Source organism: Psittacula echo, assembly GCF_963264785.1.
Source record: "Psittacula echo genome assembly, chromosome: Z".
Taxonomy (NCBI): domain Eukaryota; kingdom Metazoa; phylum Chordata; class Aves; order Psittaciformes; family Psittacidae; genus Psittacula; species Psittacula echo.
Genome location: NC_137742.1, coordinates 103,416,833 through 103,433,895, shown reverse-complemented (window position 1 = coordinate 103,433,895; position 17,063 = coordinate 103,416,833). Strand labels below are relative to the sequence as shown.

The 17,063-nt window shown below is 44.5% G+C and overlaps 1 protein-coding gene across 3 annotated transcripts in view; it reads left to right on the top strand.

The window, feature by feature from the left end:
- KLHDC4 (kelch domain containing 4) overlaps nucleotides 1-17,063 on the top strand; it is a 34,863-nt gene that overhangs the window by 4,143 nt on the left and 13,657 nt on the right. For all 3 annotated transcript variants that reach the window (XM_080637736.1, XM_080637734.1, XM_080637735.1), the window contains exons 5-7: nucleotides 2,517-2,653; nucleotides 10,651-10,743; nucleotides 11,644-11,803. In XM_080637736.1, coding sequence (XP_080493862.1) covers nucleotides 2,517-2,653; nucleotides 10,651-10,743; nucleotides 11,644-11,803 — 390 coding nt within the window. The remainder of the gene's footprint in view (nucleotides 1-2,516; nucleotides 2,654-10,650; nucleotides 10,744-11,643; nucleotides 11,804-17,063) is intronic.

Sequence of the window (17,063 nt, the reverse complement as noted above, 5' to 3'; positions counted from 1 at the left end):
GAATGCAGCAGTTGGCCTTTGCAAAGTATCCCAGCTTTATAACACACCAGACCACTAGCACTGACTGTGTGTGTCCTGCCTTTGGGTTGTGAATTTTTTAGTTCCTTGTCAGATGGGCTGTTTCTCTTTAGTTTGCGAAGGCAGGACAGAAAGTTGCCTAAATTTTCTCCAGGATATCATGATGCTTCACTGGAATTCACCTCTGGTACTTGTGTCATTAAGGTCACTGGCTGGTTGTGATGATGAAGGATTTGTGTTTGTTTACTTTATGTGAACACCACATTAGAAACTGGACCAAAGAATTGTATTTTTTGCAGGTCTTTGGCCCTCTCCAGCTGTCTGGTAGATTATCTTACCTGTTGCAGCAAGTGGCTGGGTGACTGGTACACTTCAAAAGCTGCCATACAGGATGCGAATGTTATTTGGCTACCCATGGCCAAAGTTCTTTAGAGCTTCCTGGTAAGATCCAGCATGCGGTTAGGTTCATATACCCTTGTTATGCTACACTTAAATGCCAGTTTTGCTCTGAGCTGTGTGTCCTGAAAGGTTCTGACTTGATTTTTGGGGGTGTCTTGTGGTGCTTAAAATAAAACTTGATTTTAGAGGCCGGATTCCAAAAGGAGACTCTAAATTCAGACACTCCCTAGAGGATAAGGAGGTTGCTTTGTGGGTGTGGAGTTGAGAGATGCTTGGCTGGTGTTGGTAGCCAGCAGGTGGCTGTCTAGCAGCTGAATATGAGCTAAACAGGAAGAGTGTGCATCAGGAAGCTGCAGCTGGATTACCACAAAAATCAAATGGTAGTCCTGCTTCAACAATGAGCTTTCTGTCTGATAATTATAGTTGCACAGGAGACAGTTCAGCCTCATTAGTTGAATGGTTTATTATCTTTCTTGCAAGTTAATTTTTAATGTGTATTGCGCATTAAGCAAACAGAAGTGTGTCTGTGGGTTTGTAGGAGCATGTTTTCAGTTTTATTTGTCATCTCTGGCCTCAGACACACAGTTCTGAGTTGAACTGATGTAATGAAGTCAGCGTAACAGAGCTGAGGTGAGAACACCTATAGATGGGAGTTGTCAGTTGTTTGAGGAGAAGGTTTAGCTATGTAATGAATTTTGAGCCAGCTCTTCAGAAGGTCACACACAAGCATGAGTGGGCTGTTGCGTCTGCCTTTCTGTTCAGCTTTTAAGTTCTAGATGCCTGTAGAAGTCAGGCTTGTATCGCCTTTGTTTAGGTAACTTTCCACAAATCCTGTTCGCAGGCACACCCATATTTTCTCTTGTGTTTAGTCTCTGCATGTATAGGCTGCTTTGTAAGGGTATGGTCACGTGTCTGATGCTAAAAATCTTCTTTGCTGTTTGCTGGGAAAGGTAGGCGGCTAGTGGAGCCCTTCTGAAGAAAGAGATCATTATCCCAGTGTTGATCTCTGATGTGTACGCTGGAAAAAACACATGTGGAAGAATTTGTTTACAGTGTAAACAACCCAAGAGATCCTCATCAATGAAGAAATTTGCACAGTCACATAGTTTCCTTTTTGGGATTCCTTCCTTCTTCCTTAGTGCTTATGCAGATAATTATAATGAATTAGTGTCTTGCTCTTCCCTCCCTGCTTTTAACTGTCAGCTTGCGTTGCAGCAGTGTTTTGGTGCTGCTCTATGCAAAAAAAACATATTCAAAACCACTTTGATACTCTTCTCTCTGCCGCTTGCCCTAATCAAAGCACTAACAGTCTCCTTGTGTCCAAATGATGCACATTTCCTTCTGTGTTTGTTTTTTGGGGGGCTTTTGGGGGTTGTTTTTATTTTTTTTGTGGGGGGAGGGGTGATGGTTTTGTTTTTGTTTCTTCAGAGGGAACAGTAATACCTTTTAGGTCTTGGTAAGTGTCAGGTTTGGACTTGTGCTGCAGCTTGGCTGCTTTACTGTTTGTTGTTTTATAATCTACAAATCTGTAAAGGGCAATTGCGCACTGTTAATGGCCTTTTCCAGAAGACTTTTCCCTGCATTGCTATGCCTGCCTGGTGCTGGGATGTTTGATGTGTCTTGGAGGAAGGAAGTGCCCCTGTTCCTCCCATGCCTCAGAACTCATCACCCACAGTATGGCTATTCATGTGGCTAAAGGATGGGTGAAGTGTTGCTGAGCCTTAGCTGTGGAGGGGTTTCTTTCTGGTGAGCAGAGAGATTTGAACAATTGTTAAACTAAATTGTTTAGTTTAAACTAAATCCCAAGAAGCTTCCCAGGGAACTTTTGTGTAACTGAGACTCAGAATGCTAGAAGGTGGGAAGAGCCCAGCTCCTTGGCCAGCTTTCTTTTACTATAGGGGCAGTAACAATGAATAACTTGCATTTAATATTCCCCTTCCTTCAGCCCTAGAGAGCTGCTTCTGTCAAGCAAGGCAGCAGCAGCCGCTGCCACTTGTCTGCTCCTTGGTATTTGGAGGCAGCTGCAAATTTGATAAAGTTTTTCTGTCTCTGGTTTCTGAACCCTTGTCTGATCCAGCTCTTCATTCTTCTCCTGACAGGCAGCAGTGGTGCCCACAGCCGGGGGGCAGCTGTGGGTATTTGGCGGGGAGTTCGCATCTCCCAGTGGGGAGCAGTTCTATCATTACAAGGATCTCTGGGTACTGCATTTGGCTACCAAGACGTGGGAGCAGATCAAGTAAGTAATGGGCCATCTTGTCTAGACCATGCTTTTGCCAAGAAAGGTTGGACCAGATGATCCTTGAGGTCCCTTCTGACCTGTGATTCTATGATTCCCCCAGGTTGGATGAGGCCTTGGATGACATGGTTTAGTGTGGGGTGTCCCTGCCCATGGCAGGGGGGTTGGAACTAGATGATCTCAAGGTCCTTTCCAACCCTAACTATTCTATGATTCTATGATTCTGTAATGTGCTCTGAAGTCAGTGATGTTGACCTCATAAGGAACTGTGCCAGCATGATCTGAGTTTGATTCCTGGTATAGTGCTGTGGTTTCCCAGCTGTCTGCTCATCTCTCCATTCAGTACAGGGATGCCCATCCTAGAAATGCTGGAGACGGCAGCCTCCACTGAGAAATGGAAGCAAGATCTGTGTCCAAGTCTATTGAGGCCAGAATGGTTTTGTTTAATACATGATTTTTTTGGAGCATGGGTGTGCTTTGGTGTTACTTAACTGAAGAAAACAGAATAGCACTCTGCCTGTTTCAAAGCAGTATTTGTTGTTCCATCTCCTGGGATCCTCCTGGCTGGGCTGTACAAGACCAGTACGAGGATCTCCCAGTTCTACCATTGCTTGAGAAGACAGCTTGTATCTATGCACAGGGCCAACTTCACACCTGATAACTGGCATTTGCTGCCTCGATATTCCTTGGGATAAACAAGCCAATCATTCAGGCTTGTCCAAGTAAATAGGTGCCAAAAGCCCTGGTAGTTTTTGACAGGAGTTAAGGTGTCTAATATCTTCTGTTGATCTGGCCTGAAGTCCTCTGCTAATGTTTCCTTAACTTTTGGCTTCCTTGGTTATGCTGCTTTTATTTGAGAGAAGGTCTAATGGATCATCCAGTGGACTGAGAGGCTGGAGATGTGGCTTTGATTCTCTTGGACGTTGGGATTATCTTGACTGTGGAATTAGTCAGAGCCTAGCTTTCAGTGGAACTCTTTTGCAGCTGATCCTTGAGGTGGCACTGGGAAAAGCAGCAGGTTTTGAACACTTGCTCATCTGCTGTTCAACCTGTCAGGCTCCTGGTTGTGAGCTCTGTGTACTTCCTTTAGACGGAGAGCCCTAGATCTGCCTAGGTTGATCACTTTTCACCCCGCTTGCAGAGTGCGGGTGCCTGTTGTCTGTGTCTCTCTCTTCTTGCATAGTAATTGAGAGGGTGGTTTAAGACTGAGCTGTGCAGGGACAGATACCCTGGCTCTGCCTCTGCACATGCCTGAGGCCACATGGTGAATCATCTTGCCTGTCTTCCTTTTCCCCCCTCCCTGCAAAATGGGAGGATTGATATTGCCTCATAAGGGGAAAAATTAGAGGTGTAATTTTACTAATGTTACTGTAGCACTGAAGGGAATCTGGTGTGGAAGGTCCAGGAGGGCATATAGAGCCAAAGTGCTAAAATCTCAAGGAGTCCAAAACAGGCTGTGTTAGAGGATGCTTGGGAGCACAGGATCTTGGCAGCTGACTGCTTTGCAAGAATCCAGGGTAGTCCTTTTGCATGCTCTGGGAGGCTGAGGGAAAGCTGTTTGATTCATAAGCGGCTGGTTCCTGTCCAGCACTGTGGTTCTTGGCTCCAGAGCTGGCAGTGTTAATCTGGTAACAGCTGTAATTTGCCATGTTACAGGAAGCCCGGTTTCCTCTAGTGAGCCCTGCCTGTCTTTGAGAATTGGGGGTGAGAGAAACCCTCCCAGACAAGGGAGGGCTCTTTAAGAGGTGCAAGGATTAAAAAGACCTGTCACTGTGCAGGCTGATCTGCCTATTGTTTTTAGGCAGAAGCTGACGTAATAACTGTAAATGTGAGTGTACCTCTCCCAGCTCCCCCAAAATAACTGCTGAATCCCTTGCTTCATCTCAGCTAAGTGAAGGGGATGAATTCCAAATGCATTACATCCCTACCAGTTTCATATTGGGGATGGGGGAGGAAGTGATGCTTGCTATAGAGTCCCTGCTAAGAGAAAGGGTTGATGTTTCAACCAAACTCCTGGCTGAAAAAATTCTCACAGGAGAGCAGTGTTAATACCCAGCTGCAGGGAGAACAAGGGCAGGAGATTGTTTTTTGTGAGCCATCGGAGAATCCAGCTGAGGCTTCATTAGCTCCACCACCAATGGCGCAAATTGTTCTCTCATGGGTTTGCAGATGTGCTGCTGTCGAGCTGATTTAGGGTTTTCCACTCCAAAAACAAGCGCTGCAGTACCTGGCATGCCTGGGAATAGGAACTGAGGTGGTTGTGAGCTCGTCCTGCATCTTATCCCACACGGGAGAGCAGCCTGAGGGATGCTGAGTGTAACTTATACTGCAAAAGCAGCTGTTCCCTCCCTGGAGCTGAGCACGAAGCTTGCATGTGCTGCAAGTTGCAGGAGGCCCCCAGCAATCCCAGGACCCAAGTGGACTAAAACCATGGCAAGAGATTTTGTTGTGGTGGCTTGTTGTGAGGAAGGAGACAGATTGGCAGGGTGAGCTCCTGGTCCCACCTATGGAGCAAGTTCTAGGTACCATGCTCTTCAACTCCATCGCCAGGTACTGCTTGTTGAATGCCCCTTTGGCTGCCATGCCACAGAAGGAGGATGTATTTGGAGACATTGATGCTTCATTCTTTCTTGGTAGGAAAAAGTACAGACATTTTCTAAGTGAGCATTGTAAGTTTGATGCCCTGAAGAGATGATCTTTTCTGTCACCCTGGTCCGTGCAGGATCTACTCCATTTGAGCTTCTTGATGTGTTTGGGTGGATGTCTGTCTTTCAGCCTTGCTGGAATTCTGAAAACGCCTGTGGCCTGTGCCCAGTGTTTGGGTAGAACAAAGTCCATCTCCTCCCCATCCTGGGGCAGTGCTCCAGGAGTTGCGTTAATGAAGCATCTGAGGGAGAAGGCTGGGAGGGGATGTCTTTGTTTTAGTGCTAACCTGACTGAGTGTGAAAATCAGGTTTCTGCTGCCTCTTTGCTTTTCCATGTGGCATCTTGATTACAGTCTGCTTGGAAAGAGGAATAGGAAAGGGTAGAGATGATTGCTGAGTTGTTTGAGGGATTATTTTTTCGTGCTTCTTTTAAACTGATCGTAACATGCGCTGCATTTCACTTCCTTCAGCATTTTGCTTTCTTTGCCAGGGAATCCCATTGCTGCTGTCAATTTTTCCACATAGATTTCTCATATCTGTCTGAAGTCTAGCACCTTTCAAATAGCCATTAACCAGCTAGGATGACTGGTGACAGTGGGGGATCAGCTTCGGGACTAGTGATGTTGGGAGAGTGAATGTATTTGGGAGAACTAAATGGGAAGGGAAGATTACATAGGTTTGTTGGGTCATGGTACAACAAGCCCTCATGTAGTAGGCCAAGCAGTAATGCCATGTTTCCAGTGTGGTTTACCATGTGGTAATACCATGTTTCCATATTCAGCGTTACCTGAATAAATGCCTGGTGATAGACCTTTGGAGTATAGACTGGTATTGAGTAAACTCAGTTGGATTTGGAAAACATCATTTTAGTGCAAATAATAGGATACCATAATTGTTCATTAAGAATTCCCTGGACAAGAGAGACAGTTTTTGTTTCTGTTCCACATGGGAAGAATCACGTGCCCTTTTTCAGGTGGGTTTGAATGTACTGGTTTGTGTGGATTAAACAGCTAAGATGGTCCTGCTGCAGTCTGAACTTGCAGTTTTAGGCAGTCTAGTTATTTCAGCCCTATAGCTTAGATTTCAGACAATTATGTTGTCCTTCCTGGACTGCAGTTCATGCCACAGATCATTCTGGTGCCATAAGAGGCTTAGCTGTAAAGTGCTTTTAAAGAGAAAACCTTGAATAACTCATCCCTGTATGTAGCATCCCTGTGTTGTGCTTGCAAAGGCTGCTGGGGAAGTGGATCTCCATTATCTCAGCACAGAGATAATGTGGTGCTACATTATCTCACAGTGCTGCCAGCCTGCTTGACAGAGTTAAACTTTGCTATATTTAGCAACATTTAGCTATATTTACTTGCATTTTGCGTGCACACACATACAAATACAACAAATCCTAGCCTGTTAGAGGACTTGCCAGCAACTTGACTTCGACTTACAGAAAGCGCCTTATCATGTGTGTGATACAGGGTTGCCTCGGTGCACTAACTCTGCCTTAGAGCTAAGCAATGTTTTAACCTAATTGCCTTATTCCTTCTTAGAGAGAAGATTCTTATTCAGCTCTGTTGCCGTATGCACTCTCTCAAAGAGAGACAGGGAGCGTCATGCTTTGGAGCTGTGCTTGGGAACTGGCAGATCCTCTCTGTGGATCTTGCTTTTGAGTCTGTATAGCTCCCTTCTCTTTAATACTGGAATGTTAATGATACTTCCCATAACAGTTTTGTGAGATGTGGTGCTATAAATACTTCAGGGTAGCATTTCGCAAGTGCGTGTTTAATGCTGTTTACAAGAGAGAACTGGAACAGTCACTATGCTGCAGGATGCCTTTCAGCATAGGTTTGTTTTCTGATTGATGGCTTTTCTTGCTCATATATTATGTCACCAGAAAGATCGAGTCCTGTAACACAAAGTAGAAAGGTGCATTGGTGCATGAAGAAGGGTTTTTTCGTGTACCATTGAGTAGACCTCCTCAGTCAGCCCAGAAGGGAGCCGTATGAGCTTTGATAGATCGGGATCCAAATGTGCAACTGTTGATTGGCTGTGCAAGGGATTTGATTTGAGGATTTTGTGCCTTGTGGCAATTGCATGTTCACTCATGTACTTCTTAATTGAGTGTGCAGACATGGGGGTACGCTCTCTGTGTGTGCCATTGAGCATTCACAGATGTAAGATACAGAACTGAAGTCCTGGCCTTCAGCGACCTTGAGTACTGGAGGATAAATGTGCTTTATCCTGAAATGCCCCTTTGATGGGATGTTCTGTGCATCATCACTTTTATTATTATGGAAAGATTCCAAGATTCATCTGGGCATCCTCTGGATGAAGGAATGAATGAAAAGGTAACTCACTTAGGCAGTCTGTAGCCACTGTGAAACGTTAAGTCTTGAATCTGGGGACTGAATTCAGGTCTGTTATCTTGCTGTAAGTCCCAGGGTAACTCCACAAGCAAAAGCAAATTCCTTATGGAGCAGTTCTGATCAGACTCATGCTGTACATGTGTAAAGCCAGTCCTTATCCAGACTTATCTTTTAATCTATTTTTAAAAAAAGTCTGGAGAATTTACAGCTCCCTCCCACATGTCTGCTTTATGGTGTCAACCCCAGGAAGTAGAGTATTAATCATAAAATCTGTGAAATCATTTCCAAAATGCTTGGTTTGGACCATGAGCAATGATACAGGTAAAAAGAGACAGTTTGCATTTGGGAAATGAGTCTTCAAGCTTGCAGCAAGTGCTTTTTTGAGTGGGAGCATGGTTACATTTTCCTGCCTGTATCCTTGACTATGCCATTTGTTTTTTCCTGTGTCATGTTTGGAGATGGGTCAAAGGACCTTGGGTTTGTGAATAGCTCTATGTAAAAGATACTTTCTAAGAGTAATTGCTTCAAGTTTAGGAGGGCATGTCCTTACATCAAAGGCTGTAGACATTCCTCTATTGGTCATTTCTGCAATGTGTAACCCTAAGGCCAAGGAAGCTGAGAGGATACAGTGTGCAGGGTGAGGTTTCTGTGAACTGTTTTTCGGCATCTGTTCTTGTAGGTTATATTGCTAGTCTCAAGAAAGGAGAGAACAGTCTTGTGACTGAGAGCAAGTGGTGCAGGTGTCAGTGAGACTTCTCTGAATTCAGATCAGGCCACAGACTGGATGTTTTTCTTCGTGACTTTGAGGTAATTGTACACTTGTGGGAACTCATTTATTAAAACACACACATTGATGAATAAACTTTTTATTATTCAGAATTGATTTTTAACTTGGAGGGAACCTGTTTGTGAAGAAAGGCAGAAGGCATTCTCTGAGAAAAGGATTTATTGTTAATGTTGATTTTTAATGTTAATGTTGATTTTTTGATATTAATGTTGATTTTTTGATGTTAATGTTGATTTTTAATTCCTTCTTTCCTTAAAAAAAAATAAATATTTTGAAAGGTACCATTGTTTGGAATAATAATTTGGGAGCTTTTTACAGAAAAGAAAATAAAGATTTCACATCTTGATGAAATTAATACTAAGGTGCTATTGTGCTAAGGGTGATACTTAAAAATCCAGTAAATGCCTAGAAAACCTTACTCTCTGTTAGAATAAAAAGTCCAGGCAGTCAATATTAATTCATTCTTACCGAAATGCTGCTGTTCTGCTTGGAGTTTTTCATTACGACTGGTATGAGATTGTCATTTTTGATGGTGAATAAGGGCCCCCATTTTCCCTCTTCACAAAAGTGTGTCTCTGCACTTTACAGCTACCTGCTGCCAGTTAAAGTGTACCAGTATGTTTGTGGGTTTAGGTTTTGCTGTTGTTTTCAGTGGTGAGCAGGTTTCTTACTTACTTAGGCCCCAATTCTTCAACCACTTAACACATGTTAACACTGCCTATTTGAGCAGTCTTGCTGTGTGCGCTTTGTGAGGCTCCTCAGCCAGAGTGAAAATGTGATAGACTGATCGACGGGGGCAGAGAACACACAAAGCAAACCCTGGTTTTGCTGCAGTTTGGCTTAAAGTTGGCTTTGTTTTGAGAGTTCTTGAAGTTGTTTTTGTTCTCTGTCATATAATGTGCAGTTTGTAGGTGAATATGAAGGAAGGTGCGTCTTCATTGCCTCTCAGGAATGTCGTTGCCAGCTGCCTAGCTTCGCGTGAAACCTTTGGATGTGACAAATGGGGTACTGTTCCTTGTTCCTGGAAATGGAAGTAGCACATTTAACTGAAAGGTCAGGAAGGCTTGAAAGAACAGAACAGAGTAGCCACCTTTTAGTGTACAAGATAATAACAATGATTTGTTCTGTGGCAATGCCTTTGCTGTTGAGGAAATCATAGAACCATAAAATGGTTTGGGTTGGAAAGGACCTTAAAATTGTATAGTTCCAAGCCCCTTGCCATGAGCAGGGATGCCTCCCATTGGACCATGTTGCCCACGGCTCTGTCCAACCTGACCTTGAACGCTGGCTGGGGATGGAGCATTTACCACTTCTTTGGACAACCTGTTCCAGTGCCTCAGCACCCTCACAGTAGAACTTCTTCCTTATATCTAACCTGAACTTCCCCTGTTTCAGTTTGAACCCATTCCCCCTTGTCCTGTCACTACAGTTCCTGATGAAGAGTCCCTCTCCAGCATCCCTGTAGCCCCCTTCAGATACTGGAAGGCTGCTATGAAGTCTCCACGCAGCCTTCTCTTCTCCAGGCTGAACAGCCCCAACTTTCTCAGCCTGTCTCCATACAGGAGGTGCTCCAGCCCCTGATCATCCTCATGGCCTTCTCTGGACTTGCTCCAACAGCTCTATGTCCTTCTTATGTTGAGGCCACCAGAACTGCACACAGTGATTGAAGTAATTTACGAAGTCTTCTTGCTAGTTTGATACCATCTCATATCTGCAGGTGGATGAGTGAAGATCTTATGCGTACCTGATTTCCTAAGACATGGAAGGAGAGTGGATGTCTGAGCCAGTCTCCTGCTCTTTCTTGGCACTTGGAGAAAACATCTCTGTCTGGAGTTCCTTTCTTGCAATTTTGGGAGTTAACTGCTATTCATTAAACTCTCCTGACAAATTAGCTTCTGAGTCATAGCAGAAAAGACTTCAAGACTTTGGGTGCTGTTAGAGACATGTTGGCTTATCACTAGGAATAAAATTGTTACTGCAAAATGCCTGTGTTGCAAATACCAGGAGTTACAGGAAGAGCACACATACTGTTCTGGAGAAAATCATACATATGTATTAAGGCAGTGAGTTTCCCCATGGTTTCCCATTCCTGGAGAACAGAAGCTGAACTCAACCAGCCCACTTGCTGAAGACTTTAATAAAAATGAACTGACACACTAACAGAAAGGGAATTTTGCTGATATGTGGAATTTCTTTGTGTTTCAGGGCATCAGGAGGTCCATCTGGACGGAGTGGACATCGAATGGTTGCTTGCAAAAGACAGCTGATCATCTTTGGAGGTTTCCATGAGAGTGCAAGGTGGGTTATTGCAGGATGGCTGATGGTATTGAATCCTCTCTAAAAAAGACAACAGAATTTCTCCAGTAGGAAAAAGCTGGGCTTTAATGGAGGGATTATCCTCAGAAATACTGTTACTGAACTAGACTTTTATTTTAGAAATTCAAGAGATCGTGATTTAAAGTCTTCAAGTGTTTGAGAAATCATTGTACCACTTAGCTAATCACTCAAGTAGCTGCTTATCCTTGTAGCTAAAGCTCAATAGGTCACTTTTGGCCTCTGCATCTTGTCCAAGAGCCTTGTCTTCCCGAAAGATCTTCAGTAGCTCTCATATTCTGTGTGAGGTCACAGCTACACTGTCATGGGGACTGTGAAGAGAGCTGTGCTATGTAATGTCTCGGGGACAGTAAGCAGCATAAGCACAGTCCCTGGGAGGACAGCACAAGTTGAATAAGCCCACTCTAGACTTGACTGTGTCCTTGGGAGTTTAACCTGTGTAGAGCATTTTCCACTAGCAGTATGTGAGCTGGCTAGTAGAAGGGGAACAGGGCATATGTGTATTTTTCCCACCCCCCATGACAGACATGGCTCTAATCTTTTGATCTTTTGTATTCTGGTTCAAGTTACCTTGGACTGTGTTAACTGGAAAGAGTTGATGAAACCTCTGTTTCTGTAGGAATGATGGTAGGTAAAAAAGAACCCCGAGAGGTCTTGCGTAAAGGAGCTTTGTCAAATGCAAATTGTTGCACTGGAATAGTAATGTGTAGGTTGCTATGGAAGGAGAAAAGCCATAAATGCAAGAAGTTGAGTAAGGTGTTGCACCTCTTCAGAGGTTCCTGGTGCTATTTCAGTGATATTTTATCTTGTCCTACATGAGTGACCATTACAAAAACCTATGATATGCCAATTTGCTCTCCCTAGAGATTACATCTATTACAATGATGTGTATGCTTTCAACCTGGACTCCTTCACCTGGAGCAAGCTGGCTCCATCGGGAATCGGCCCTACTCCAAGATCTGGGTGTCAAATGGCTACCAATCCTGAGGGAAGCATAATCATCTATGGAGGCTACTCCAAACAGGTAGAGAGATTTTGTGGTAAGATGGTGCAGTATTCCCTGGATTCTAAACTGAAGAGTTGATGGAAGAACTAAGTAAATATGCACTTACGCCCTTGGATTGTGTGTACACTATGGTTCAGGTTGCCGTGAACCAGTACTGCCACAAAAAGAGACATCTTGTCTTCTAATTGTGCCTTCTTTCAGGGAATTGTGTGCTGATTGAGGACCTTATCTTCATTAAAAATGGATTCAACGTTTTCCCTGCTAATCTAATCCAATATGAGGAGGTGATATCATAGAGGTAGAAACTGGGAGAAATTACATTTTTTTGTCAATAGTGGTGGTTACTGCCAACTTAAAGCATTCCCAGGTAGGACTCATCTGTATTCCAGCACTTGCAGGTTTTAAGCAGCAGTTGCCAGAAGACTTGTATTTTCTTACATCAGTTAAAGGGTTAAGGGAGAAGCACTTGTTAGCAAACTCAGTAAGCCAAAGACTTCTGATGAGCACCAGGGTTCCTCTCCCGTGCTTCTTGCTTTGTTAACCATGGTAATTTATACTGGGTAGCCCTTTAGGCTGTATGTCCTCATTGACCGAGTATCCCTGTCTCCATGCTGGGTGGGAGAAAGTAAATATTTCATTGAGCAAAAGGCTTCTGCAGAAACTTTAATGTTGCAAATGCAGACAGAAGACCCAGATCCCGCTGCTACTGTCTCAGTGGAAAGGCATTGCTTCCAGCAGCGTGTTGCTGGGGGAAGAAGACATGCTGTTCTGATGTGAATAAATGAACAAAGAAAAGCAGGGAAAGGGAAGAGAAGGTAGTCTGTCTATATATTTAGAACATTTGTGCCTCCTCATGGCTTGTGCTTGGGGCTCTATCTCATCAGATGTGCATTTGATTAAATAGCAGTAACAATACAGAGGCATTTTCTGCCCAAAAGGGCTTCATCCTCTTCCTTTCTCCGTCCTGTTTTCTCACTGTTGAGGGTGGGAAGGAAGCATGAGCCTGCCTGCGTTACTAGATGTGGATTTCTCATGGCTACTGAAAGCAGCTGGGTTTCAAGCGCACATTGAGCCCCATGGAAATACAAAAGTTGATGCGTGTTTGCATTTGGTTCTGTTCTGCTTAACAAGGGTGAGCTCTGTTGCACTGCTCTGGGTTGTGTCAAGCTAATAAATAAGAAGTGGAAGGTATGGGGGAAGGCAAAGCTGCCCTCAGTTTTCATGCAGGGCACTGAACTGATAAGAGCTGTGTGCAGATTCTCTCCAGCTTGGAGAACAGCTTTGAGATAGAAACAGCCACTCCTGTTACAAATTTACTTCCTTTGTAGTATAAAGAGCTAAGTCTGCTTCTTTCTGTGCCATTCTGAACAGAGACTTTGCTTGCGTATTCTGTAGCACAAGTGAACTGTCAGGCAGGAATGGTGTAGCTGAGCTACAAACTGACCAAAGCACTGGACAGAATTTTCTCTGCAGCTTTCCTGACATGCAAAGGCAACAAACATTTAACATGCTTCTCAAAACTTAATTCAGCAAGATTTAGCTCTTTTGGAGAGCACAGCTTCATTAATGTGTGGCTATTTAATTCTCATTGTGTCTTTGCTTATAGGCTATTGTGGAGCTAAGTCTCTCTGGGTTTACTTTGAAGTGAAGAAGGCGTGCTTGGCTTGTGTATTCTCCCAAAGTCATTGACTGGGATACTCTTGAAAAAATAAGAGATAGACAGTGGAGGAGACAATACTTAATTGGAGCTGGGCAGGAACAAGAGCAGAGCTATTCCTGTCTCCAATTAGAGAGGCAGACGCTACTTTTAGGTGTGCTGTGAAGACATTTTTGTTTTATGAAGACTGGGTCTTTTTGCATATGAAACCAGGCAAGTGTCCAAGCAAAGTGCCATTCACCAAGTCATATAAAGACTTCTCTCTTTGTAAGAGGCAAGACTAAGCTGCTCATGGGCTGTGAAAATGGTGCAGATTTGTGTAGAGGCCTCAGGCCAGAGCTCCTACCAAGCATGTATATAGTGTGAATTGGTTTGGAGGGGAGTGGAAATCATAATAGCTCCTCTGTTTTAGTATGGGCATGATATGGCTGTCACATTGCTGGAGGACAGTTGTGATGTGGCAAGTCTGCTTTCATGCAGTGGACAGTTCTGATGCATTATGTACTCTGGTTCCCTTAGCCCTTGCAAGTCTGCTTTCAAGTACTGTACCAAAGTACCTGGTATAATGCACATATTTTGCCTAGGGCAAAAAAAGAGATGTAAGCCCAGTAGATTCATGGTTATGGGTGGAAATGTAGTCATCTTTGTACCCATCTGGCTGCTGGGGCTCTGTAATGCCTGAGCAACACCATCCGCTTGCTGCCAGGGGTGTTATTCTGATCGGATGATCAATCTCCCCATCTTCAGTCTGGTCAGCAGGCGTCATGCCCTGGCAAGGCAGAAACAGAGATTTGGTCCCTGCTTTGGTTTTCTGGGCTTGAATGCAGAACTGAGCGTACAGGGTCAGTTTTCAGTGATGTCTGTCAGTCCAGGCCATGTGGCTGTATTCCCTTCATGTGGCCCGAATAAGAAGGTCTCTTTCATGGCTGCAGAAATACAGGCAAAACAAGTCAAGTGATTTGTCTAAGGCACTTCAATACAGAGCCAGGACATGAACCTTAGTACCCAGACATGCCTTTGTTTATGCCAGCCAATAGATTTTGCTGACCAACTGGTGAACAGCCAGGATGCCAATGGTGAAAAAGGATTTTTACAACCCTGAGTGTGACTAATTTGAGATGTGGGTGCACGAATTGGCAAGAGCATGCCTGATACTATGAAATGCGTGATTCTTTGCACAATAGTGTCCCTGTGTTCATCTCTTTCATCTTCAGCCTAGAAATGATAAAGGTAACTTCTGTGATCCCTTACAGAATCATAGAATGGATTGGGTTAGAAGGGTCCTTTAAAGCTCATTCAGTTCCAACCCTGCCATGGGCAGGGACACCTTCCACTAGACCAGGAAGGGAATGTTGTGAGTGTTGTAAGCTCTGCCAAAAATGGACCTCAGAATCCCACAGGGAGCTCAGACTTCCTCTCTTGCTGATCTTAAAGATGTCCTTATCCATTTCTCATGTGCGGGATGGGGCTTGCAGCAGCAAGCTGCATTTCTGGCTGTATAAAGCAATGCTTATAGCTCTCTATTGCTAGGCAACATGAGCACACTGTGCCTGACTGGCACGGCGGACGCAGCTGGGAGGTGTTGGAGGCTAACACTGCTCTACCTTGCAGGTGCAAGCAGCCTACAAGCCATGGGAGGGCTGGCGTTACATGTGTGCAAGGCTTTTGGATGCCAAAGATGACTAGCATGTGTGTGTTTCTTTTGGTTTTGTGGTGGGTTTTTTTTGAACAAAGCTTGCAGCAAGTTTTTCAAAGCTGAATAGGATTCTGCTAGGAGATTGCTTATGACAGGGTTGAATTGCGATGTCTGGTGGGCCTGGTTCCCTCTGTAGTTCTGCCTGCTAAGGGCTTCTGCTTAATTGGATGTATTTTGCCACTGTTGATCTCTCTTACGAGACATGTTTAGCATGTTATACGTGGGGAACCCTGATTCCCCTTCGACTCAAGAACAGTTTTCTTTGCCTCAGTTTCCTTGCTCTTTGAAGGGGGATAAACAGGCATCTTGCTGTCTGTCAGTGGAGCTAGGGATTTTTTAGCTAATGCCTGTAAGACTCTTGTAACTTGCTAATGTACCTGTACGTGCAAACAATAAGCTGTGGATATCCAAGCCACTTTTTGTGCTTCAAAGTAAATGCCTGGAACTTCAAGGCAAGGAGGACAGTGGGGGCGGACAGGAGCCTCTTGTGACTGACAGAGCAGTTTCCTCAAGGCAAGAGGGTGTCCTGGGTGTGAAGGGATTGATGTCTCCTGTAGCAGTGTACTGCTTGCTGGTGAAGTGTCTGCTTTTGAGCCAGTGTGAGTTGGGGAAAACAGGCATCTCTTTGACAACAAATAACTAACTCCCACTCCACCTCATTGGGGTTTTCTCAGCCTGAGAAGCTTTGTCATGTTGCATATGCAGTGTGTTTACTACAGGGAGCTCTGTGGTTTTCAGGAGAAAAATAATGCAGTTATTCTACGCAGCTTGTACGATAGTGAAGCCAGCTGCTCTCAGTATTTGTGATGTCCCCTTCTTTAGTGCGCATCTTGCTGTGCTCCTGCACGCTTCAGCCTGTTTGTGCATTCACACACATATGAATGTGTGCTCTGTCTAGCACTGAAGGCCATACTGCAGCCTGCGTGGAACTGGAGTGGAAATAACTGCCATTTCTGTTGTCATTAGCAGTCAGGCACTTTCAAGTCACCGAAGTACACTTCAATGCTGTAAGGTATGGATCCTCTGCCCATGTCTCCCTCTCTCCCTCCCTCCCTCTCCTCTGCCCATCCATCCCTGAGAGCTCAGGTGAGGCTTGAAGGGGTATTTAAGGTGAAGGACAGGTTAAAAAGGCTGCTGTATCTCAGCTGTCCACAGCCTGCAGCTTACTGGTGGCTTCTGCTTCTCTAGACCTGTGTGACAGAGACAGCAAAGTGTGACATTGTCAGAGCATGGCACTTGCTCAGCATGGTGTCTCACAGCCCATTGAACATGAGAGCCTCTGCTGTAAATGCCATGATACACGGCAGTACCAGGCTATGGACTCAATACTCAGGTAGTCATACTTACAGCACCTTTCCTACAAGGTGTTTATTTCCCTTTCTACCGTGGCAGCTCTCAGGCAAGGGTTTGTTCCAAGTAGGTAAGTTTGAGCGTCTCCAAGCATGTCTTCACACCACAGGTCCTCTAGCTATGCCTCAGAACCACGCACCTATGCAAAAACTTGTCTTACTTCCTTTTTGTGTACTGGAGAACTGGCAGTAGCTGAAGAAGTCATCACTGTATAACTTCTTACCCAGAAAACAGGACTGCCTGTTCCTATAGGCTTCCTGTCCTTGTGTGCCTGACTTGTGTTGCTCAAGGGCAGTAGGTGGAATAGTGCAGTTGTTGGCTTAATAGAAGTGATTGCACAGAATATCTCTCCAGTGTAGACATCCTGTCTTCAAGAGTGTGTGCCTTTCTAGTTCACTAATGGGCATGCTTTGGTGCATGTGGAGAGCAAGGAGACACATGAGCCGCAGCCCCAAAGTAACATATTTCCCAGAACAGCTTTCCAGGCACACCCTGGCCCTTAACTGAAGCTTCCCTTTTGCTGCTCTGCAAGCAGAGTTCTGTTTCCTTCAGCACTTCATTATCAGCCTTCCCTG